The following is a 25486-nucleotide window of genomic DNA, read 5'->3' as shown; positions in this document are numbered from 1 at the left end:
TGTTGTGTTGAAATAGGTAAGTTTAGATCTTCCCAGTCTGATTTCCTGTTTAGAAATCTCTTTCTTTTTTTCTGAAGTTGTTTTTCTAGAAGTATGTAATACTCAAAGTTTTATTTACTAGGTAACCGATGCTGCTTATTCTATAAAAAATGTCTTTTGTCACCATAATGTTGAATTATAGATACTGGTATGCTCATACAAAGTGTACACCAGGTGTGTTCAGCAAATCCTGTCAGCTTTGTCTACCTTGGCAAGTTCCGTCATACCAATAGGAGTGGATATCTTGAGTTAAGAGTGCTGGGGACCCAGTGTTCACAATATACTCATCTTGGTTTAGTTCAGAGTAGCCCTTCAGGTGCTCTCATGGACTGTGTTGTCAACCTTAATCAGAAAGGAATCTAGTTTATGTAGTCTGATTCCATGATGCACTTCAAAGCATTTTAACTGGGAATGTCAGAGATTTGCATCAAAGCAAAAAAAAAACTCGAAAAAACACTGCTAAGGTGCTCCTGTAATTGCTATATTGACCTCACTCTCTGTGTAGAGGGAGGAGCAGTTATCACCAGCTAGTTTGCCCTCTGAATGTTTTTGGAGCCCATGGCTAGGCAAGCTACTTTTGTTGTCTCTGGTGCTTTAGTACTGATTGTTTGTACTTTTTGGCCTTTTTGTCTTTAGGGCATATTGAACATCCTGATAAATACGTCCTGCTAAAGAAAGAACTTCGGTAGTTATTCCTAATTGTAAATAATGTTACTATTAATTTTTGAACTAAGCAATTTTAAAGGAATCTTAAAAGGTTACGATTGGAGGAGTCTTAAAAGGTTCAATGATTTCATAATTATTGAACCTGTGGAGGCTCTTAGACCATGTGATCTAAGTCATAATTATCCTTTTTCCATTAGTCTTTCATTACTGTGATTCTTCTAATATTTTACTGCATTATATTTTTTACAAAGAAAAGTTGCCAACACATAAATGCCAGGACTTTTCAGTAATATTTGTGATTTGGGAATTACTACCCTTCTCACAAGCAGCTTCTTCTGTTTCTTTGTTTTATTTCTCTTCTGCAAAAGTGTGTCTTCTCTACCCACATCCTGCCAAATGGCCTGTTATAACTATTTTTATTACTTGACAATGAACGATGCATTTCTCTTTAGGAAAAAACCAATTTACTGTTTTTTAAATTTCAGTTTTCCCAGGTCTAATATTAGGCTTCCAATTCACATTATCTGCAGCATAATATATTAATTTCTTGCCAACAAAGGTAGACCTGGTTTGGTTTTGTCAAATTTGTGACAGAAGAAGTGAGATGAATTAGCTTCTTTTTATCTTTTGTAAAAGCTGGTTATTTTTTTTTCTGAATTTACTAACAGGTTAATTCAGCAGTAATACTTAAATGTGATCAGGCAGAATTTTATTATTGTAAAGGCAGAAATTCCTTAAATTCTACATATCAAACTGCAAATGCATACCCAAGTACACTTTGCAACATGAAAGTATATACTGTAGAAATGTAGCCAGGCTTGTAATATTTCTCTCATTTCATTCTAAATATTTGTTTTTTAAAACTTTATTGATTGTATTCATGATGACAGCTTGAGCAGTAACAATTTCACACTGATACCCTCATGAGAAAATTCTTCCCATGAGAGAGAGCAAGTCTCTCACTTTCCTTTAAACAAACTTAACAAAAAATAAAATTAAAAAATCAGCATTTAAAAAAAAAAAAAAAAAGACCAACTGCAAGTGACTGATTCTCCCACCCTGGAGAAATTCATGAGCCATCCAACATGGGCAGCTGGGTCCAGGTGGCCCTTCTTGAGCAAGGGGTGGGCACACATGACCTCAGAAGGTCCTTGCCAATCTCATCCCTTCTGTCAGTCTGTGACTTAAGCTTACCCTATTGTGGGGTGGGGGCCTCTGTAGTGTTGAAATTTACAAAACTGCAGATATGTGAATATGAACAAGTGCATGTTTTTGTTTGATGTTTTGAAGGATGTGGTTTGCTGTATTGCTACTAAGCAGTTAGTGGTTTAGCAGTGTTTAAGTGTGATACTACATTTTGTAAAAGGAATCAAGCCTTGACAATATGAATCCTCAAATCAGCCCTTTTATTTCTTTTGAAATAAACAGCTTTTTTTGTGTTTCTGTCCTGCCAACTCCATCTTGAACTATACTCCAGCCATGTACGCATTCTACTGCATAGTATTTGGGAAGTATTATCTAAGAGAGAAACAAAATGTTTTGTCAGCTAACGTGGGGTTGTGTTAAAATCTTTTCAACAGCTTTTAACAGTCCTACCCAATCATAGGTAATACCAGGTACTGTCCAGTAATATCAACTTCCCCAAAGGTCCTGTGTTAGACCTGCAGTCCCCAGCTAGTCTAGAGTGGATGCCATAAATATATTTTGATAACCTACCTAATGATTTTTTTTTTCAATTAATGAAAATATCTTATGCACAGAGGTGTTATTTTCAGTCAAGAAAGCAGAAGGGCAAGCAAGTGTCCAAAAGTTTAAATGCCCTTTCTGCTATGTTTCTAGCCAGGGCACTCAGTTCTTGTAAGCATTTCCCACATAGCTGCTGCCTCCTGTTATTTACCTGTGTCATCTGCTCAGAACTTTTGAGGCTGTACCATGATATAAAATCCATCTTCTCAAGATTTATACCATATAATTAAAAGTTTGAGCTAAACCAAATGCAAATTACATTAGAAAGAGGAATTAGGGCCACATTTGTTTTATTATTATTTTAAAATTCCTTGTAATAATTTTAGCAGTATAATTTGGTAATAGAATGGTAAATGTCTTTCTGGATTTTCCTGGTTTACAAATTAAGAGCACTCGTATCACTTCAGGCTTTACTTTCTTGGGCTAAATATGTCTATTTGTAGGATGAGCGATTTTTTGTTCCCTCTATCATCCTGGGTTATGTCCAGGCATGTAGTCAACAAGCACGGTGTACAGATCTCTGTGGCAGAGCAGCCTGATGCAGTGACTTCTGCAGAGCATCTGCAGTGTCTTGCAGGTGCAAAAGCAGACAGGTCTGTGAAGAAAGAGAAGGCTGCCTATTATTACAGCAACAGTAATACTGATAGCATAATCACCATTTCTGTAATTTGATTTGTATCTCTTGTCTGCCGAGCTTGCATAGTATGAAATCCTTCTATTACTCGGTGCCAGCAGAAGGATTAATTGGCAGATTCCATCAAGACAGGCGAAATTGCCATTTTTCAAATTCATTTGTGTACTGTAAATGTTTACACATTACAATACTGGATGGAATTAATCTTTAGTGTCTTTATTGCCAGAACTTTTCTCAAGTAAAATGCAAATCTGTATCATTACTGTTTTCTTACAAGAAAGCCTTACAAGAAGGCTTCTGTAGATAATCACACAAGATTTTGGTTACACAGTTGGCCAGTCTGTAACTGACCATACAATCATAAATGTGAAATACACACATGCCTCTGTGTACATAGACAGCCTTGACCTTTTCACTGTTACTGTAAATTCCACACTGTTAGGTTTCTTGGTCTAGCATTTTTCCAGTATTGTAGCAGTACAATGGGTGTTTGTTCTTAGAACAATTCGTCAAGTTGGGAGTTTTTCTACTTTTGCCTGTTTATCTCAGTGTGTTTGCTACCTTAGGCCACAGGCCTGTTACAGAAAATGCTTATCACAAGGCTAGGATTGCTGTAGTATGAAGTCTGTACATGAAATGACTACATGTTTATTTAAAAGCAGCAATATTAGTGATACTGCAAATCCTAATTATCCCTTTCCTGTGTTTCCTTACACTATCCCCATCTACTTTTGCTTTCCCATACATCTGATGATAGGAGAAAAGCAAGACAGAAAAACATCAATGACAAATTACATTTGCTTTTACTTTCTTAATTAACAATATTATTTTTGGCATGTGAACTGTTATTTTTGTGCTTCTCACCACATACCTGTTTAGTTCATGTATTCTTGGTACTTGCAGACTCTGGAATGCATAGCTGTTTTCTGGTAACATTGCTAGTGAATTTACAGCTAAGGGAGGATTATTCCACTAAAGACAGGCTGGAGTAAAATCCCTTTTGTTTCTGCTTGAATGATGTAAATAATTTTTTCTCAGTTGGTTTGTGTGATGAAGTGCGTAGACTGTGAAGTTTCCAATTCTTGTTTCTTCCCTTCTCTGTTTATAGGCAATCCGAAGTTTCCAGGTATCCTTACACATCTTTCCAATGAACCCTGAAGTGTGGAAAGAGGACCTTTCCTGGGCAAGAAAACTACATCAACAACAGAAGGCAACACAGATGGAGACAGGGCAGGCACTGGCAAAAGAAAATGAGCTTGCACAAGAATCAGTCCCAGACTACGACTTTGAAAGTGATGAAATAGTGGCAGTCTGTGCTGCCATTGCAGAGAAGGAGAAAGCTCTTTCAGCAGCTAAAACGGTGGTGATTGTGTCTGCTTCAGGCACAGTGGAGACTGTTACTGAGAAAGAGAATTGTCCTACAAATCCTGATGAAACCCTTTTCATCAGAGCCCGATAGGGCAATCTTATGTGTTGCCATGCTGTTTTAAGAACTAGTGTTATTTATTGTATGGGGATCAATGGTTTTGCTTTTAAACACTGGGAGAGCCTACAGAAGTTAAGGAATTGAACTTTTATTTCTTTTGTAAATCGAAAAAGTACTGACCTGAATTGTTGTTCCATCCATATTTTTGGAGAGGAAAGCCAAGATTTTAAAAATCTTATGAACAATTGTAATGCTAAATGCTTAACTGCATTTCAACAACTATTTTTATCTTTATGTTTTTCAGAATTTTACAAACTAATGTCTGTATATTCCCAGTCATTAATATGGTCTCATTTAAACTGTAGAAGCAAAAGGTATTTTAGAAAAACCTGTTTCAGTTCTTCTTCTTTAACATTATTTAAGTTTTACGTAAAGTGTGAACTGTTCTCTTTTATCAGAAGTCTTTATTTTCATTAAGATTACTTTTTTATGAGGAAGTTTCCTGTGAAGCAGAGAGGGATTATTCTGGGGAGAGTCTGTGACTTGGCATCTGATTTGTAGCTGAATGAAACCAATGGAAGGCTTTGCATTGCTTTCATTGGTGAATGAGTTAAATACTTTCTGATTAGATGAAAGGAAATGCTATACCAAACAAGCCCCTGAATGCTTAGTTATTACCTAATGTTTCACCAGAATAACAAACATTCAGAGACTATAACAAGCCATTACTTATATTGAGTGCTGGTGCCAGGCATCACCAAAAGTAAAATGGAGGGAGTTGGAAATAGGTATTAGATCTTTATATTAGATTTTTATTTGATATATTACCTTTTCTGTCCAAGTGCAGCCAATATGACAAAGGGAACCCATTTGTTTTTCCTAATTCTTCTGCTCTGCTACTTAAAGTATGTTCTTATTGAACTAGTTTTTCAGGTCAGCATTGTCTGATGCTCCTTCTTTATCCTTTTGGGGGCTGTGGTGGGTATTCACACTGCGCTTACTTGGAGGCACAACACAGAAGATTTATTTAATGTTCATCATTCCTAGGAGGAAGGTGGTCACTGGTTCCTCACGTAAACACTTCAGGGAAACAAAGTCAGGATGTTTCTTTGTGCTCTGTGCTGAGACTAGTCTCTTTTGATTGTCTTGGAGATGTGATAGAAATGGTCACCTCCTAACAGGACTGGAATAAATTCCTGGAGAATTCAGGATTGAGAACACATTATTTCTTCTTGATTTTAGAATAACAGTTTTGTAGACAAGAAAAACCTTTTGAAATCAATTATCTATTGCATTTTTCGTATCTGATTTCTATTTTGAAAAGAACATGTTTTTACAGGAAATAATGCACTTCAGAAGTATAGAGATTTTCACAATAGAAAGTGTATTGTAGAAAAATTATCTCGAATTATAATTACAGTTGAATGTCTTCTTTTAAGAGGACACTTACAATCTCTGATGAAATTAATCACCCCTTTGAAAAACTTAATTGTCATGTTTTTATTAAGTTTTCACTAGTTTTTGCAAGATTATTCCTGAATATATTTTTGTATAGATGTGAATTTTTAGATCTCTGCTTGCTTGCCCACAGACACAAAAAATTTACAGTTAATGGCTCCTGCATATTCAAAATTATTATAATTACAATGAATAAAATATATTAAGAAATCTAAAACATCACCATGCAACAGTTTTATTTGTTTACTCAGTTCAGAAATAGATCCTAAATACTTACTGAACAGGACTTTGATTAAGATATTGGTTGATAGATGGATTATATTGCCCCAGTTGAGGAATTTTTTAATCATATTTTTCCTAACAACTTAAGTAACACAATCTGTTCAGCTGTAGGAAGAGTTAGTATGAGAAGGATTTGGACAGATTTCTTTAAAGACATTTTCTGGCTAGAAAGCGAAACCTGTGAGAAGTGGTAAGGTATGTTTTCATTCTGAAGGAGCTCAGCTATAATCCAGCACATTTTCTCCTTCTGCGCTTTTTACTTTTCAGTGTTGTTATTGACTTGTATGGGAATGACTGCCTTGCTCCCTCCAGAGATCCGCGTTACCACTTTATCTCTTTCCACTGAAATGATTCACAGAATTCCTATTGATTTCAGCACTGCTTGGGCAGACTAATGGAGGGGTGTCTAAACCACCTGGCAGAATGGCTGTAGCAGCTTTGAGGGGTGGTTGTTTCAATCCATTGTACTAAATGTGTTTCCCTTCTGATTAGATTATGTTATGAATTCTAGATATTGTCAGGACCATAGAGTCTTGTAGAGCACTCTGGAGCAGCTAAGTTCACTACACTGCTCTTTTCAAACTGGAAAGAAGTGAAATAATCAGTGATTTAAACATTGTTTTTTGTATAGCATGCCATGTTTTGCATGTTGGGGAATTTTTTTTCAATCTGTTTTAATAAAATGTTGTCTTCTCTGCTGCGTAGTGATGCCTATTTATTCTTTTGGTTATAACAAAAATAAAGATGAACACTGGCCGATTCAGAATGTTACTCATTTAATCAGTTGGCATCTTCTATCCCTGCTGAACATGTTAAAGTATTATAGTAAAAAAAAATAAAGAAATACCTCAGAGAGAAAAGTTTAGTAACAGGTATTGATCTGTGCTTTTAAATCTCTGAGGTATCCAAATGAAAGGAATACAAAGGATTGCCATCAGTGTCTGTCTGTGAAGCATAGTCTCACTTTACCATCATGAATTTATTTTTTATGGCTCTTCATCATCACTGCTGGCAGTGGCTGCAGTAGCTTCTATTTGCCTTCCATATGAATCATTTATTAAAATGAAGTGTTGCTATGTCGTTGAAGAAGAAATCCCGGTAATAGAAGCAGGTTAGGTGGATTAATTTTACTCAATTTAAAATCTACAATTAAACATTTAAATACAGTTTTTCCCTTTGAGTCCCTTTATATGCAGTGGAAAGATATGCACGGCCTCAGATGGTCATTTGTATACCTTGTACTAGATAAGTATCTTAGAACGAGTTGAATTGGCCTCCCAGGGTGCCTGATTATTTGCATTGACTACAAAGGAAGATGCAGGTGACTGACTGGCAGCTAACTTCAAATGATAAAACAGGGCAGATAGGTATCTTAAAAAACTAAACATGGATTATACTGAGAGAATAAATCTTTTTTGACAATACTACAATTAAAGCTAGAATTAAAACAAGTATGGATCAGGTAACACAACAGTGGCTCTAATTTAATAATACCATAAGAGACTGGATTTTAAAAGTTGTTATGGAGAAGAAAAAATTTCTAGTTCCTGAAATTTGTCTTGGAATATCTATTGGTGTTTGGGGTTCAAGATGAGAGAAGTAGCAATGGAAACTTACCTGGCCATACAAGGTAAGTGTTCCCCAGATCCTAAAACCAATGTGAAGGAGGTAAAAGCTAATGCTGAGAGCAGGTGTTTATTTTGATGTCATATAATAGCTGTGTAATAAGTATAATTAAGAATGGGGTACAGGAAAGCAGAAGCATGTGGGCTTGGTTTATTAACAGATTGCAGGTACCCAGTACTTATTGTAAGTTGGTATCAAGGTAACATCATGTTCCCAAGGACTGGTGTCCTTGGCCTGTGGCATCTCCAGCCAGGGATAGCTGAGATGCAGGAGAAGCTTAAGAGCATGGATGATAGCTGGATCCTTCCAGATGGGCTGGCTGGTTTTGAGGGCTGATGTTCTAAGAGCTACAACTCTAGAACCATGTAAAGAGGGTAAAAGGGTCAAGGGGAAGGATTAGAGGTGAGGAGTGAGTTGACTGGGTTCAGAAAGCAGGTGATTTAGACTTCATTTGGTTTCCAGATCTGGTACAGGTGGAAGGTCTAGACAAGGCTTAGGAGTGCAAAGGTCTGGTGGTATGTAGTAAATCTGCCATGAGTAGAATAGATATGCAGTTGTGTCTAGAAGCAGAACTAAACAAATTTCATGGTTAGGAGGATGTTTGGTGCCATTAGAAGACAGAGGAGTACATTGATTTTTAGTGCTTAAGCACTGTGCCTATATCACCCTTTTGGGTTAGGCAGCACTAGTTGCAAAGCACAGATGTAAACTTGATTTAAAACAGGATCCTATAGCCCAACCATATGGTACAAGCTCTTTGTCAGTATAGCCTATATGCCCCAGTCCTAGGCCCAATAGTAATACTATTTTATATTACTGATCAGAGATTCAAATTAATCTACAAATGTCTATAAAAATTATTGTCTCCTGCATATACTAGCTGCCATCCTGCCTGTGGAGGGCAGATTATCCATACCAAAATACAGAGGCTTAAATCATTAGGGCTGCGGTTTGGGGCATGGCATTGGGGTGGGAGGTTTGGCATTACCCTGGATGGAAAGGGTTCTGTGAAGGGGTGGTCTGGGATGTGTGGGCAGGACAGACTTCTGAAAGTGAGGGAGTAGCAGTGCCAGTCACAGGACTGGCAGGATGGAATCAGGGAGATGTAATTTTGGTATGAGAAATTTTGGAATGGCCAATTAGTGCATTTTCTGTGAACACAGAAGGCTGGGTAAAGTGGATACAGATGTTGAGGACAGTCTGTTTCAGGTGTATATTGGATCTCTGAGGGTTGGGAGTGGAAGGGAGCTATTATATGTGAGGAGGGAAACCCTTTTGATTATATGGAAACTACTCATCATACCTATCAGGATAGTAACCTCTTCCCTGTGGCAAAATTTGTACCTGTATTTTATGAGGCTCATTATGCTTAAGAAGGCTGAGGAAGAATTCAATAATGGCTTTGTGGTCAGCATGGAGGAGAGTGCCAAAGTCGTGCAAGATTGGCAGGCAGGTGAAGATGATGTTACAGTCTGTGACCCTAAATAAAGGCACATGTGCTCAGTCCTTTTAGCCATCTGTGTTCACAATTGGGTAGCAGTTGTGCTTCCCTTCTGTACATTTATCTGCCATTGAGTTGTGGCAGATGATTCCAGCATTGCTCAGGAGACTTTGTTATCTGTGGGCTGGCTGGGAATCCCTGAGTCCATTACTGAGGGAGTTGGTGTTGGTGATACCTGCTTTAAGTCCAGTCTGCTGCTGACACACCAAGGCTGTGGGCAAGAGGAACACCTCAGTCTTACTGTATGCGTTTGCTTAGGGAAGGTAGGTTAGCTATTTAAAAAGGTCTGTTCTTGCTTTCAGCTTTTCTAGACCACATTTCTCATCATTACTGGTGGGAAATAGGAATTATAAGTTTAATAAAATAATAAATTTTAAAAACCCCAAACAATTAAACCTAGCCATTCCTTATTTAAATAGTTGTTCTACACTGTAAGTATTTAATTCTGTCATTGTGTACAGAACCCATAACATTGGTCTGCTGCTTTGGGATAGCTACAGAGGTGTGGTCCAGTGTTGGTACAGGTGGCAGTCCCACCATCCCGCTCTGCCAGGTAGTTTCCTGTCTTGTGATATGAGATGAATGTATTCTATTTGTTGGTCACTAGTAAGCAACACACTTAAGTGGTTTAATTGCAAAGAATTCAGGCAGATCTTTTATCTGTAGCTGCAGCTGCAGTAGTAACTTAAGTAATACTGTTCTCCAGCTTCATTGGTGGAAAGGTGGCACTTGGTGCAAATACTTGTGAGTAGAGATTTAACGTCATGTATCAAGGCAAATAACCTCAACTGCTCCCCTGTTGAAGGCAAGTAATAGGGCAAGCTTGAGGTTTAATTGAGTGTACTCTTTTGCTTGATTTTTCATGTTTCTGTGTCAGTGGTCTTAGGCACATTTTTGAAGATGACTGCCCCTTGATGATGATGATCAAGCTGTGCTGTTTTGGAGGCTTACAGAACATGTGTTTTGACAGCATTTGAGTGCAAAGCATTCCAAGATGGAAGGCTTGTTATGGTTGATGAGTTGGAACTGAAGGCAGACTCATAAACTTTTGAGATCAAGCAGAACATTTCCATTTAATTGTGATCTCCAAAATTACTTTGGTCAGTACAATTGCTTAAAGATATCAACATACGGCTCAAGATTACAATAAAGCATTTCACATGAAAACACTTCAAGCAGCGTAACATGCTTAGTATTCGACAAAACATCCTCCAAATACCTGTACAGCATTATTTTAATGAGCAGTGTCTCTGGAACAAGATCTAACCCTTATGACATAAAACACAAAACTCCTTTATACCAGTGGTTAACAGCTGTTTTTGGTGATGTGTTTGCCATTAAAACTCTAGGAACAAACAATTTCCAAGAGCTGCAAAACCAGTATATGTTTCTATATAACCTATACTTTTAAATGAAGAGTCTTCCATGGTTTTGTACACCTATTTGATGGAGTATCAGATTACACACTCATGAAAGTCTATTTACTATTTAAAGTAAAATAATAAACATTATGAAAAAATGCCTTTTATTACATCAGTGATGCTTTGACTAATGTGAATATTAAGACTATTAACCACGGGTTGAAAGTTCGGCCCTTATATTGAAAACACTTCTATATATCCTTAAGTCTACATGTAAGGAGCCTCCCTGGCAGCAGAGGGACAACTCCGGTAGGCGATGTTAGGTGTGTGCCTTAGTGTGTGCAGAACGTGGGCCAAAGTACTCAGAGAGGTGCAGACATGTTACATTCTCAGCACATAAATAAAATCTGTCTTTTTAGTATCTACATATACTGAAAATGAGTATTTTTAACTGAAAGTACATGTTTTCTTTTTCTCTCTTAATAAGCATACATATTCCCATTTCACTCAGAAAGTGCATATGTATTCTCACCTAGAGAATTACCTCATCAGCTGTGAATCTAGCATAGGCAACAAATCTAAAACCAAGAATATCTTATCAGCAGGAAATTCTGGGGGAAGAGGAAGCTGGCAATCATTTCTATATACCTTGTATTAACAAAAAACCTTCTCACAGAGAAGAATAGACTTTTCAATATTTTGAATCCTGATATATATACAATGGTAAAAATTCACATTTTCATGCTTTAATGAGACACTTTAAAACCCTTCCCCAGGCAGCTCTCAGAGTAGCTCTGTCCATTCGTAGCAGCTGCCTCACATTCAGCTCTGGTACCAAAAGCTACACCTCTTGATAGCTGAGCAACCATGGGGAGATAAAACAGTTCTACCAGATGTGGAAAGTGAAAGAAAGAAAACATGAAATGGTGGGTCTTTCTATTTCCAGAGGCCCAGTAGCTATCCTGTGTCCTAGAACAAGACAAGGCAGCTCATGTTTCCAGTCCCAATAGACCTGCCTTGTACCATTTTTGATGTAAATATCCCCAAGAGCAGTGTCAGTTGTACACAGTCCTCAGTAGTCTAAAATAAATGTACCCATCACAAAACAAGCAAAAAATAGCCCTTTGGAGCACAGCTGAACCCCTCTCCCCTTGAATACACAGAACACCTATCTATTGCACCAGTTTTTTCCAATGTACCAGGAAGTATCCCCAAAGGTTGATGCCTTTCATAGCTATCTATATACATTTTTCTGATAAATTCAATGTCTCTGTAGGGAAGGTGACCTGGAGAGGACTGCCCTTGGATGTAGAGCTGGCCCTGCCACCAGACCTAATCTCATTCACCAGGGAGATGCTCTCAGAGTCCTGCCCCTGTGAGGAGTCTGAGGTCTCAGAGCTACGCTGTGTCCTTACGGATGTGGTGTCAGTCTGAGCCAAGCTGGCACCGGGGCCGGGCAGCAGCACGCGCCCCCCGGTACTGCTCTCACTCAACTCTGGAGGATAGAGCAGGGTTTGTGAGGTGCTGCTGATCTCCCTCAGCTCACGGGAGATGAAGGAGGGTGACTGACTTGACATGGCAGAGGAGGTCCTGTGGCCGTCCACGCAGTTGAAATTGGCCCCCGAGTGCTGCCTCCGAGCCCCTCCGATGCGGCAGAAGAGGCATTTGATTTTCTCAATGGCTTTGCTGAGCACGGTTTTGCGGAGCAGGATGTAGATCCATGGATCCAAAATGGGGTTCACCGAGGCAATGCGGATGGCTTGCAGGTCAGGGTTTTGCTTTGGATCCTCCACTTGCGCTGGCTGGTACAGCTGGTTCACAAAGACACGGACCTACCCAAGGAGATAGGGGAGGAGAAAGACACAATTATACAAATCCATCAAGAAATCAAAGTTTGCGTTTCAAAGCAGAGATCCAGGTTTGTAACTGCAAGCTTCAACAAGAGAGGAGGGTGGCAAAGTCACAGATCTCAGATTGGCAGCCATGGATTTACTTTTGGAAAACGCAAAAAAAATCAGAGAGTTTTATCTGCTGTAAATTGGCCACCTTTGTTATCAGCAAGGAAGGAATGGCTGTTTGTCTCCTTTCCCTCCTTGAGTCTTACACTGTCCGCAAAGAGATCTGACTGAGGAGATCTGGACTACCTGTTCCTCTAGCAAAGATCTAATAATTGTTTTTTTAGAACCAAGCCAGAACACAGATTATAATTCAAATACACTTAATTCTGGAAACAAGTCCAGAGCTGTTGATTCCCAAGTTTAGAAATGCATTTGCTGCCATCTGTTGCTTGTTGCAACATGATTTGGGAAAAAAATTAAAAAAAAAAAAAAAAGAAGAAAAACCAAAAAAGGACAGGTCCCCCAGCCAGGAGTCTTCCAATAGGTTAAGACTGCAACACTGGACCAGAGTGCTCTCCTACATGAGCCAGCATTTTGGTCCTGCTTACAAAACCACAATAATATTGCTGAATTATTCAAGAATTTAAGGTGTTGAGCAGCTGCATTAGGTTTATATTAAATAGCAATTTTAGTTTATCATGCATAAAATTTAAAACTAATTAGGTCCTTATCTTCTACACAGAAATCCCTCATTCAGGTTCTTCCTTTGAATCCAAGGTAACACCAGTAACTGCTCCCCTATCCTGGTTAGCAGCTACTTTTATAAATACTACTGTGAATAATGCACAGTTCAATTCTTTGAAATCAATTGCCATGTTTTCGATGTCACTAAGGAGGATGAAAACATACGATTTTGTTATGCTGATCAGTCTCACATAGCTGCTCTCCATTTTAGCAAGGCATACACAGTGTCCAATTACAGAAAGGGCTAGAAGAGCCTGTGATATTGGTTTTTTCCAATTCCTTAAGGTGAGTCATAATAAATCCCTTTATTGTCTTCTTATTTTGATCCAGTAGCATAATTATCAAGGGTTTTTTAAATCATGGCCTTTGATTCCAAAAAATAATCAAGCCTTGCCGAGCTAGTTGAACGTTATTGATGAGAAGGCAGTCAAGAACAGACCTCTTAAGTATTTTTTATTAGAAGTTCTGTGTGTCAAGACAAATCTGGTAAAAAAAAAAAAAAATCAATTTGGAGAAATTTTCCTGCAGCAGGGCAATGTGGTGGCATTCAGCTTGTCAGAAAGCAGTTGCTGAGCTCCATGTGCTGTCCATGAGGTGTATTTAAAATAATGCACAGTACCTCTTTGGAAATCCTATGCATACAGTCTCTCTCAAAATTACTGTCAAATCAATAATTGCTGATATTTTCTGTCTTAGTATTTTTATCTAGGTTTATGGGTAACAAAACCCGCTCACAGAATTCAAAATATGTGAAATCTTGAACTTATACAGGAATAACCAAGCCTTATTACCAGTTACTCTTCTAGGGATTTCTAATACTGTATGTGTCTTTCTGACAACTGATTTATTTACTTTATTTTTCTTTTAAGCCAAACATGCAATTCAAGTACTTCAGAGGGTTTTATTTCAGCATTTTTATTTTACTAAGCTTGACTTGCTTTAGAGTATGATTCCACAGGCAGCTGAATCAGGAGAGGGTTAGGTTAGATGTTAGGAAAAGGTTTTTCACCCAGAGGGCAGTTGCAGCTGTGGAACGAGCTCCCCAGGGCAGTGGTCACAGTACCAAGCCTGCCTGAGCTCAAGAAGCATTTGGATGACACTCTCAGGCACATGGTGTGATTCTGGGGCTGCCCTGCACAGGGACAGGAGTTGGACTTGATGATCCTCATGTGTCCTTTCCAACTCAGCAGATTCTTTGATTCTAATTTTTTTAATTATTTATTTTATATTAGCCTCCTATTCAATATCCATTAGCGACATACACACTTCCAAGTATCACTGTCTGACAGACCAGCCCCTCCAGAAGCCAAAAATTTTAACTACCTACAATTTGACTATTTTTCTTGATGATTCCTTAAAAAATGCCCTTAATTAAAAATCTCTCGCCATTTACTAGGAGTGAGGGAGGATGGTGGGAGTGATAACTGACTCGAGAACGCTTTCCCTGAGGGCACCACTAGGTGGCACGGATGTCCCACAGTCACGGCCACCTCCACGGACGTCCCACGGCATCCCGAACGGACATCCCGTTGTCAGCCCTCACACGGATGCCCCACGGTCATAGCACCCTGTACGAAAGTCAAGGTACCACCTGTATCTCAGAGGAGAGTAATGAATTGAAACGGGAAACGATGGGTTAAGTTTGCAGGTGAGGAAAAGTTCTGTGACTCGAGTTATGAGCATGTGCAAGTAAAGCTGCTGTTCGTGACACCCACACAGAACCTGAAAGGCAGTTGGGATTCCTGAACCTGGAAGGCTGAAAAATGAGTTGACATGACATTGTCAAGAGGTCAAATATGGAAGTATACAAAAGTAAAATATATGAACAGCCAAAAGTCAAATTTCCCCACAGGACTTAACCTGTCATAACAATGTTTCTTTATGCTGGTCTATATATTTGATGAGTTGATGGCTGGATAAATATATGCCCTGAGAGCCAAGGGTCCAAAGGACAGCGCTGTAGGAGTGGAGGCTTTCCAGCAGCTCATACAGCTACACGCAGTCAGATACCGGGAATATCAGAGGTGTGACAGGGAGGAACATTTGCTGATAAATTCATCCAGATCACAGAACCAGAAGGCACTCTTTGAAGATAGCTGAAGAAGTACACAGTCCAACTCTGGAGACTGACTTTTTTTTTTTTTTTTCAAACTTGGAGCTATAGTTACACATCAGTGGTTTAATAGCGGGATTGTTCTTTTGATAAGCAGCCTATGAAACTGAGGTACCTGTTTCACATTTCTCCGTCTACCTGGAAGACTTTATGGAAAGACAAAAATGTCTTTAAATGCTGACTCTGTGACTGAAAAGGACAACTGCTAATTGCACAGCACAGCTTGCTTTGTTATCTCTGTAGATTTTTCCTTTTTACCGGTACACTGCATACAGGATGAAGATACATAAAATGGACCTATTAGTGGAAACTGTACAAAACTGTTTCTACTTCCTAGAATGGTCTCGTGTGTTTTATTAGAAGGCCCCCTGAAGGTCTAATGTGTCTATCAATTAAGAGCTATTGGTGGGATTACATTTTAATCATAGTAATTTAAAAATTAATTTGCATTGGAATGCCAGTTTTATAATTTCTTTACATGCTGGTGAAACACCATTGATTATTGTATCACCTACAAGAACAGCAAGAAATACATCCTTCAAGTCTTCTGCTGAAGGATGTAGCATGATAAAGCATATTGTTTTGCAGCTTCTAAGTATGTGCCAAGGAAGTGGAATCCACCGCTAAACTGGATAACCTGATGCTGGAGTTTGTGCAATTTGAAATTCTAATTAAAGAAAGAAGAGAACTAGAGCAATTCAAATCTCAAAAGAATGAATTATCTATGTTAGCATTGTAGCTGTAGAATTCCCGCAACATATCTTCTAAGATATGTATTACGTATTTCTAAATACTAGCAGTTTGTTTGCAATTTTATTAAGAAGCGAACAGCTCCAAGGTATGTTGAGTTTATGCTCAGTGATAGGTATTTGGATCAGAGTCCTTTGTGCTGCTTTTCCTTTTTAGTAGCTACAGACGCAAGTCATGATTTCTAATCCTATGAAGTACTGTGAAATGACTTGTATCATTACAGTCACACTGGTAATTGTCTTCATAGCTTCCACCTGCCCTCAAAATCTCCCCACATACCGATAGGATAAATTTAAAACCCATGTGGTAGTAAGCAGGAACAAGTTTTTCAGCTCTACAAGCCAATAACCTTTGCCCTTGAAAGGCTTGGTGTCTACTCCATTGCTAAAAAATCATGCCTGCTACATTGCTGTTGCCTGTGGACAATCCCTGATCATTAAAAAGTTGAAAAAAAAAACAAGCCAAAAGAAATTCCAAACTTTTAGATCAATAAAGCATCAAGTTATAAGCTCCTTATTTCATGCAGTCAATCACATTGAAACACTTCATTTTATTTTTACTTCACTGTAATCTAAGTGGCCAGGATAAGTGAAAGATCACTACTGTCAGCAGATCTGACAGTATCTGACAGACTGCTGAGTGAATTACAGACTTTGCCTAGTGTATACCCATTTATTCTTGATTTTTTTTAAAGGCCAGATAATGATTTCAACTCTATTCTTAGCAAAATGTCTCCTAATATAACTTAGTCTCTACTTTATCTCCATCCAAATACATTTTCTAACAATTTACAATATTTTAAAAGATGAGATAACCAGTGTGGAGTGCAGACAACAGTAAACACATAATTTATGTATTTTCCTCATTTCATTCTTAAACTATTGTCATATTCTTCTTCATGGCTTTCATAACACTTTCTGCAAATGAAGAACATACCACGTTTTATATAAAGTTTCTTTCACTAATGTTTTTCATTCAGTGTTTCTTTCCTTAATAAATTTGATCAGCCATCAGTATCGTCAGGTTCATTCTCTGCTTTAGATAATCCATTCTGATTTTGTTCTAGTACTTTAGCACTGTAAGATTTTGGTGATTTTACAAATAAATCATTAAGAAACTAAACAACCCGACTTGTGAAATGAGTCCTGGAGCATCCCATTATTAAAAACTGCTGTTCTCTGTGACTCATCTTGCTGTTCTTTAACCACTGTTTAAATCAAGACAAGCCTTTGCTTTTTATTCCAGGGCTGTTTAATATTTTGAGACTTGAAAATTTTTGTCAAACCATAATAAAGGCAGCTTGCTGAATTGTCTCTGTCTGCTGTTTCACTATGTTGTGAAAATATGAACTCTAAAATATTAGAGGGCTAGGTCTCTCTTTCAGATATTGCTTTGCTTCCAGTTAAGTGATGGTTTATTCAGCTGAAATCATCAGTAGGAATCAGCTCATCGGGAAACTTCAGTTTCCCACAAAGCACCCCTCTGAGCCAGCTTTCTGCATCTGAATCATGATGCTGCCACCACTTTCATGTGCTTGATGTCTGCCGGGCTGTCCTGTTAAAGCCTCTCGCTCAGTGAGGGCTCCCTAAAATTCCTCCAAGTCATGAAAATGTCAGGATTAGTTATTTACCTGTCTGTGCTAGTGGCTTTTTACAGGGATTTATAGCATAAAGGCTCTATATGGCACAAAAAAAGCAGATATGGCTATAGCTTATTCCCACAGTGGGAGGCAAATGACTTGTAAACTCTACTTACTAGTGAAGAAATTTAATCACAGAGAACAGTCTGATGATGTGTACATCTGTGGTTGTGCTGGCTTTTTAAAAGAAAGCTTCCTTTTTTTTTCTTAGTCAAACATTTAAGTGAAATGACAGTGTCTTATCTAACTTTAGATAGAGAAAAGATGTGCTGCTTTAGCAGGGAAAAGCTAACTTCTGTGAACACTCCCAAAGTAATACTGCCTTTTAAAGTAATGAAATCAAGGTCTGAGAGTGCTATCCAACTTCATCACCTGTGCTTTCACAAATAGCTTCTGCCATATATAAGTTCTTCACTAGCTACTGTTTAAATAACAAACTTTTTGCCACACCCAATTCTGTTAATTTAACTGTCAACAATCCAGATCCCTTTCTGGTAGCCTCTCACTCCTGATTTTGTTTTTTCTTTTTATATTCTGTAAAAGACTGACTACCTCCATATGGACAATTTCATTTTGCAGTTTACCTTCATCCTTCTAAGCCTTTCCTTAGCTGTTTCTCCAACAGGTTAAGGTTTGGCTTTTTTATAAACCTCACTGAACTCCATCAGCTGATATCCTGTATCATGTTACAAGACAGTATTTCAATCCCAGAGCGCATTCTCTGCATTTACCAGCATCTCTTTGTAGAATACGGTATTATTATGTGCAGTAACTGCTATGATGACAGTTTAATCACATTAAGTACTGTCAGTCCTTGCTATGTTGGGCTTTTGGCTGCTCCGTGACCTGATGTCTGCTGGTGCCACTTACCCCACAGTCTCTGGAGCTGGACTTGGGGCGGGCTGCGCACAGTTCGGTTCTTTCATCTAAGGCACGTGCACCCCCAAAGCCACCCTGCCTGCAGCTCAGGCAGCACCTCTCAGCTTCCTTCAGATGTCAAGCAATGAACATGCAGCACTATGCTCGGTCACACCACGGTGCAACACAAAGTGACAGCACTAAAGGACAGACTTTGGCGACAGCAGAGCCACACTTCACTGGCTCCTGTTTATGTTAGTAATGTGGCAAAACTGGCCTGACCCTTGCAATTACAGCTCCTGTGATGCAGAGGGACAGATTCCCTAACCTCCAAAGTCCTGTTCACATGTACTTCTCTAACCTCCTTTGCCATGGTATATGCTATTTGCTTTGCATCTCCATCTGGGCAGCAGTATTGACGCACATTCTAGCCCCTCTACCACAGAGGGATCACCCTGCTGACAACCCCCTTAAAACAATGCATCTAAAAACACTTTCTGTCTGAAAACTAGTGCTTGGCTTCCTGGGCTGTATGTTGGAAGGTGGCAAATAATGCAAGCCAACTGTTTGTTTTATGCCTCTGAACCAGAGAGCGACAGAAGTTTGCCAACTTTTATTACAGTGGGTGGCAAGTGAGAGCTAAGCCTCCAGTTGGTGGGTCTGGGTTGTTGTTTTTTTTTTTTTTTTCTTTGGAGGAAAGACTTAGAATAGAAATCCTATAGAAAATCCTGCATGTTCAATTCAATTACAATAATTGTATCAGCCATTTCAGAAAATTAGCAAATGGTTTGTGGTTATGTTGCCTGTCTTTTTAGTATGATCCCTAGGTTATGTGGGCCAGATTCCTCCAACTCTCATGTAACTGACAATTGCACCACTGGGTGGTTCCCCTGAGTTTACAGCTCTCACAGTGGGGAGCTGCTGGAGGGATTTAAGAGTGTGGGGATTACCTCAGACATGGTAGACGAATCCCTCAGAGGGGGGAAGCTCAGTGTGAAGCACTGCACTTTTCTGGTGCCAAGTGAACTGAGCTCTCTCTTCCTTCTGAACATCAAGAACCTCTGTGCCCTTCAAGAGCAGGGAGCACATTTTTTAAACACAATAAACATACAGAAACACAGTTCAGACCCAAACCTCACTCATCACAAATTAATTTTGGAACTGAACTTTAAAGTGCCTTTACCTCTCAGCAAGACTTCTACTGTGTGGATTCCAGACGAACAGTGGAAAATTTATTGGGAATTGGCACTGTGTTTTAAGAAATCAGAGGAGCCCGGGATTTGGGATAGGTGTGCTTCTTTTCTTCTAAATATAAATTGATAGAACTTCCTATCACCACACATGTATGTTAATAGCCTTTAAGTTATTATAACAGTTTGCAGCACCAGCTAAACAGGAGTCTGCCCCACAAGCATAGACTAGTAGGAGACAAGACTCAGTGGTGTGGGTGATGGAAAAGAAGAAGGGTTGTACAACGTTACTCACCACCAAAGGAATGGAGCAGATGACCACCACCAGGGAAGTGGCAATGAGCAGAATAACCATCTGGATCTCTGCTCCAGCCATTCGACGGAAGCTCCGGCGCCTGCGAAAGTCTGATAAACGGCTAGAGGTGGTGTCTGTTCCCAAGGACATGCGTCGCATGAACTGGCGGTGCATGCGAATGAGAGCTACGCACACCAGGATGTTGCAGATCACAGTGACCATAATCAGAAAGGAGCTGAAGCCGGCATACATGTAGGAATATGCTGCATGGGTGGCTTCTGTTGTGCGCCAGTCTATGAAACACCAAGTTTCAGGGAACTGCAAGGTGGATCTGCCGAGTCCCATGCTGGGGAGGGCACAGAACAGCACGTTGGACGCATAGATGGCAAACAGCGTGAGCCCTGCCAGCTTCTTGTCTACATAATGGTTGTAGAAATAGGCATGGTTGATGGCCAGGTACCTCTCTATAGACATGGCACAGATAATGCTGAGGCCAGAAAGTCCAAAGAAGAGAAGGATGAAGGAGCTGTACTCACATAGTTCTTGTCCTCCTGGCCAGCGGTTCTGTAAATATGTGGCAATGGTGACTGGACTCACCAGGCAGGTCCCCAAGAGATCAGTGACTGCCAGTCCACAGACCAGGGTGTAGAAAGTGGTCTCCTTCTGCTCCTTCCTGGACTTGCAGAGAACCACGATGGCTATGAGGTTGCCCACCACACCGAAGATGAACATGACAGTGGGGATGGTGACGGACTTCCCGCCCGCGGCCCCACTGGTGGTCCCATTGGCAGAGCTGTTTGCAGGTGTCAGGATGGTGGGGTCGAAGGACATGGTGCCCACGCTGCTGTTGGGGAACTGAATGAAGGTAAGAGCAGTTTGGAAAAGAAAGGCAGAGTAAGAGAAAGGAGAAGGTACCCTAGCGTGAAAATAAATATTCAAGTAAGGGATAAGGGAAAAAACCAAAAACAAGCAAGCAAAACAAAGCAAAGAAACAAACAAATAAAACCAAGAAAAAAAAAACAAAGGAAAACAAAAACAAGGGGGAAAAAAGGGGAAAAAAACCAGGAAAAGAAGAAAAACGGAAAAAAAAAAAACAACAACGGGAAAGAAAACAAGGGGAAAAAAAGTGGTATATTTTTGTTATAGAAGTCGCAAAAAGAGCCGAAGCGAGGCTCCGTCCGGCAGCGGCCGGCCGCAGCCCGAGGAGCCGAGTCTGCCTCTTCCTGCCGCTGCTCTCCCCGCAGACCGCAGCGCTCCTCCGCCCTGCCCGGAGGGGGATCGGGGCGGCCCGAACGCGGAGCGGAGCGCAGTGCACCCGCCTCACCTCCTCTCGCACCTACGCCGGGTATGGCTCAGCGCGGCGGTGGGAGGGCTGGTGGCGGCTCCAGGTATCCCCGGGGGCGGCGCGGCAATGTACCGGAGCGCGATAGCCGCCGCTCATCCCCTCCCGCCGGCCGGCGCGGCGGTACGGTGCGGTCTGGGGCGCTGGCTCCGTCTAACTCCTCGCCGCGCTCCCGCCGAGTTTCGCCGCGGAGGGCGGAGGCGGCCCGGGCAGCTCCCGCCGCTCCTCCCCGCCCTCTCGCCCCATTGGCCGCGCCGGGGAGGGCAGGTTGCGTGGGGCCGGGCGCGGGCAACTCCGCCCGGGGCTGCCTGCGGGACCAGGCGGGGGGTGCGGCCCTTGGCGGTGGTGGGGCAAGTGTGTGAGGGGACGGGGGGTCCCGCCGTGCCGCGTCACCTGGCCGCGCAACCCCCGCTTGGCCGTCTGCTCCCCCGCCGCCAGGAGACCTCGTTTGCCAACCTCGGCCCGTCCCTTGTCTGTAGTGGATGGGAGCGCGGGGTCCGGGCCTCGCTGGGAGTGAGCTCCTGTCATACCCATGCCCTAGGGCAGGACAGGGGTGCTGCACCGGAGCCTTCCACACTGCGGATAGCAGAGACAGCGGCCGAGCCGCTTATCACTAAGATAAGGACAGGTAGAGCCAGGTGATAGCACAGCGCGACAGCTGGCAGCGGGCGCTTTGCATCAGGCGATCACGACCCGTGCCTCCCGGTGCTGAAGAGAAGGTCTGCTGCTGCCCGGCCTGTGTCTGCCTTCTCTTAGTGGGGTTGCTGAACACAGGAAACGTGCGTGTAGGTTCGAGGGAAGTGTTCCCACGTTTGTTTCAAGAACTTTCTTTGTTTTGACGGTAAGCTGTCACTTTTATGCGATCGAAGCCTGTGTGGACACCAGGCAGTGGTACTGGTGTAGTCTCTGGTCCTGAAATGTCCCCCCAAACCTACCAACACAACAGGTACACACATGGCTGTTTCTGCTGGTGGGGAAAGGACTGTTGACCCGAGCTAGTGCTGTTGGGTGAGGGATGAAACTTCACATCGTTGTACTGTATTGGACTCCCAGATCCTGCTGATCTACTGCCTGTTCTCAAGCAGGTGTCCCCTGTTGCTACCAGTGACACAAAATCTGTATCCCTAAGCATGACCTTTATATCCTTACAAGACCCTCTGACATAAAGGTAAAATGTATTAGAAAAGCCTCATCTTTTTTCAGTTTTACTGCCCTCTTCCACTCCTCATTTTTCAAGCCTGGGGAAGTGATGCTTGCGGACTTAATAGCAATCGGTAAAGTCACAGTAATATCCTAGCATACAGACAATAGAATTACTGACAGAACAAAATGTATGAGAGACACCAAGCATGTAATATGGGAAAGAGAACCAAAACTTTCCATTTTCAATGCTGGATAAACAGGAAGAAAAAGGCAATTAAAAAAAATTATCAGTTTTTTAGTGTTGTTATCTAGCTGCTTTGAAAAGTAAAATTCACTTTTAGGCAAAATAGTTGGTGCTGAAATTATGTGTGCAAAGCTAAATTATGGTGGTGGCTGTTCGATATGCTCAGAGAAAATATACAGACTTTTTTTAAAGTTTTGCTAGTATTGACAGTTCTTTATCTTTCACAAAACTGGAAGATCATTCTGTCAGAAACACAAAGCTACAGGTGGGAATTTCGGTTGCTCAGTTAGGTTTGCCTAATTGTAAAAAAACATCAGAAACTTTAAAATACTTTCAGAGGAAAGCATAGCACAAAGTTACTTTTTCTTTTCTTTTTAACAGTTCTAGCTATTCCAGGAAAGCTAACCCAGGTACAGAACAGACTCTGAATTCAGGCAGTTTAAATGCTTTCTCAGTGCTCTCTTTCTACACACTCAGGAGTGCTCAGGTACTAGAGGATATAGGTGGGAGTAAAGCGGGTGCAGCAGTCATTACTAGTATGGAAAAAGGATCACTTTTCTTCCCTGAAGTGGTACAAAGGTTTTTAATGACTGAGAGCAGATGAAATGCTTTGTGCTTTTTTGTTGCTGCCTCTTTTTCACTGTTTTTCCTACCTGCAGATGCAGTCTCACAAGGTGTTTTGACCTTCTCGTAACAGATTGTGTGTCTTCAGAAAATTTGAACTGTAGTAGAGAGTGCTCATGTCCTATACATGGGTGTGTATAGATGTGTGTGTATGTGAAGGAGTGAATGCTATTTTTCATTCTCTAAGAAGTATTTTATAATGGATCCACTTAAGGAATTAATTAAAAATGCAGGAAAGCCAGGAAAGTCAATGAAGTAGCAGTAGAAGTATAGTTTTGAGTACAAGGACTGCGAGGTCAGTTTTGTGAAATTGTTCTACAGAGAATATGGTAGAAATCAATGACTGAATTGTGACAGAAGTTTCATACAAGCTTACTGTATCTACCAATTCTGTAAAACTACCAGAGTTATTAGAACAACTCAGTAATTCTGGGAATTTCCCTTTGAACAAGTGGTTCTGATATCTAGATCTCACAGTCAAGATTAGAAGCAAAATCATACCAAAACCCTCAACTCCAGAACAAAGGAGAGGCCTAAAGCAGAACTGAGAACCTGCAGAAATTCCACTTGCAACATGAGTACTCATGATGTCATAGCAGCAATGTCACACATAGCATTGAGTAAATATCAAAGGACTTCCATTTGTGTGAAAACTACTTAGTGGGAAGTCAAAATATCACAAAGAAAAAAATGAAAGCTTTGGTGTGATAATCAGATATTAAAAAAATAAACAAAACAAAACATCTGACTTTAAAAACAGTAGGTTAAAAACCATGGACAAACAAAATCATTAGAATGAGCTTTTAATTGCTTCAGAATAAGCTTTTTCTGATTTTAACATTGCTATTTTTTTATAAGATCAACACTGAAATGCAGCCAACTATAGCAATACAGCCAATATACCCAACTACTAGAGCTTGATTAATTAAGTAGCTGTGGTCATATTTCTAACTTGGTGAAAGATTTAAATTAGCATGTTTGAATTTTTTTTTCTTCTTCTGTGGTGTGGTAAGAGGTTTACATTTATTCAGCATGGCTCAGCTGTCAGCTGATATCCTTTAGCCAGCCAATGGTTCCAAAACCTTACTTGCACTGCTCAGGGGCAGCTGAAATACAGACAAATAAACTACACAAAGGTGTTTCTGCTGTATGTAACTGTGATTTTAACACCAAAGTTTCCATGCAGGCATGCCGATCGAGGGGTGTTTTCCTGCTTTGCTTCCGGAGGAGCTATGTGTTCAGAGGCAATAAAAGTGGGTATACAATATAGAGAAAATTTTGTAAATTTCAGACTGTTCTTCACATGCTGCAGGTCTGAAAAATGTATGGATGTTAAAGTCCCATTAAATATTTGATGTTCAGTAACACTTTTGATGTACTCAGCAGTTTATCAACTTTTTTTTTTTTTTCTTAGTTTTTGTCCTGTAGTCATGCTTTTGACACAACATTTTTCAGGAAAAAATGAAACATTAGACTGATCTCTCTGCCAAAATAAAATAATTATTAATAAACGATGGAAACAGACTGCACCAAATGTTACATTATAGTCTTTAATTAATCATTAAAAAGAAAAAGATACAATAAGTAAGTTGAAAAAGTGTCATTAAGTGGGCTATTCTGTAGACTGTTCAGTTCTGTAGAATATTCAGTGGGCTATTCAGTAGAAATAGCATTGTAAGCAGATAAAACTGTATTTTAAAGAGTGTAATATTTTCTAGACCACATATTTTCATATAAAATCACTGCAGATATCAACAGTTTAAAATTTGTTTTAGGAGTTCTGGTTACTACTACTATGACTAGCAATATTACTAGTACTTGTGGCAAATTTCCATTGTACCTGATAAAACATCTTGATGAATGGGGGGATTTACTGGGCAGGGAAATTCTCTGGGGGTTGAGAGCAGTTAGTCTTCCCTTCTGCTCTTCTCACTGTATGACTGTTCAGGAGAGAACTGCGAACTGCC

General features: G+C 40.3%; 2 protein-coding genes across 7 annotated transcripts in view; one reads left to right on the top strand and one right to left on the bottom strand.

Moving 5' to 3' along the window:
* The window catches only part of TTC33 (tetratricopeptide repeat domain 33), a 37140-nt gene extending 30192 nt beyond the window's left edge, over positions 1-6948 (top strand). For all 4 annotated transcript variants that reach the window (XM_030467778.1, XM_030467775.1, XM_030467776.1 and 1 more), the window contains exon 5: positions 4194-6948. In XM_030467778.1, coding sequence (XP_030323638.1) covers positions 4194-4544 — 351 coding nt within the window. In that variant the 3' untranslated portion in view covers positions 4545-6948. The remainder of the gene's footprint in view (positions 1-4193) is intronic.
* Positions 6949-10705: 3757 nt separating this feature from the next.
* On the bottom strand, positions 10706-21646 carry PTGER4 (prostaglandin E receptor 4). 3 transcript variants are annotated; one of them, XM_030467410.1, is made up of 4 exons: positions 21584-21646; positions 20703-21021; positions 20167-20582; positions 10706-12571 (listed from the first exon to the last, which is right to left on the bottom strand). In XM_030467410.1, exons 1-4 carry the CDS (start codon positions 21605-21607, stop codon positions 11978-11980), a joined length of 1353 nt encoding a protein of 450 aa, XP_030323270.1. In that variant the 5' UTR covers positions 21608-21646; the 3' UTR covers positions 10706-11977. The 3 variants fall into 3 exon arrangements, with proteins under 3 accessions (XP_030323270.1, XP_030323269.1, XP_030323268.1); XM_030467409.1 differs by having other exon boundaries at positions 20167-21082; positions 21503-21646; XM_030467408.1 differs by having other exon boundaries at positions 20167-21021.
* Between the last annotated feature and the right edge of the window lie 3840 nt (positions 21647-25486).

This window comes from Calypte anna, chromosome Z, assembly GCF_003957555.1.
Source record: "Calypte anna isolate BGI_N300 chromosome Z, bCalAnn1_v1.p, whole genome shotgun sequence".
NCBI lineage: Eukaryota > Metazoa > Chordata > Aves > Apodiformes > Trochilidae > Calypte > Calypte anna.
This window is presented reverse-complemented; position numbering and strand designations above follow the sequence as displayed.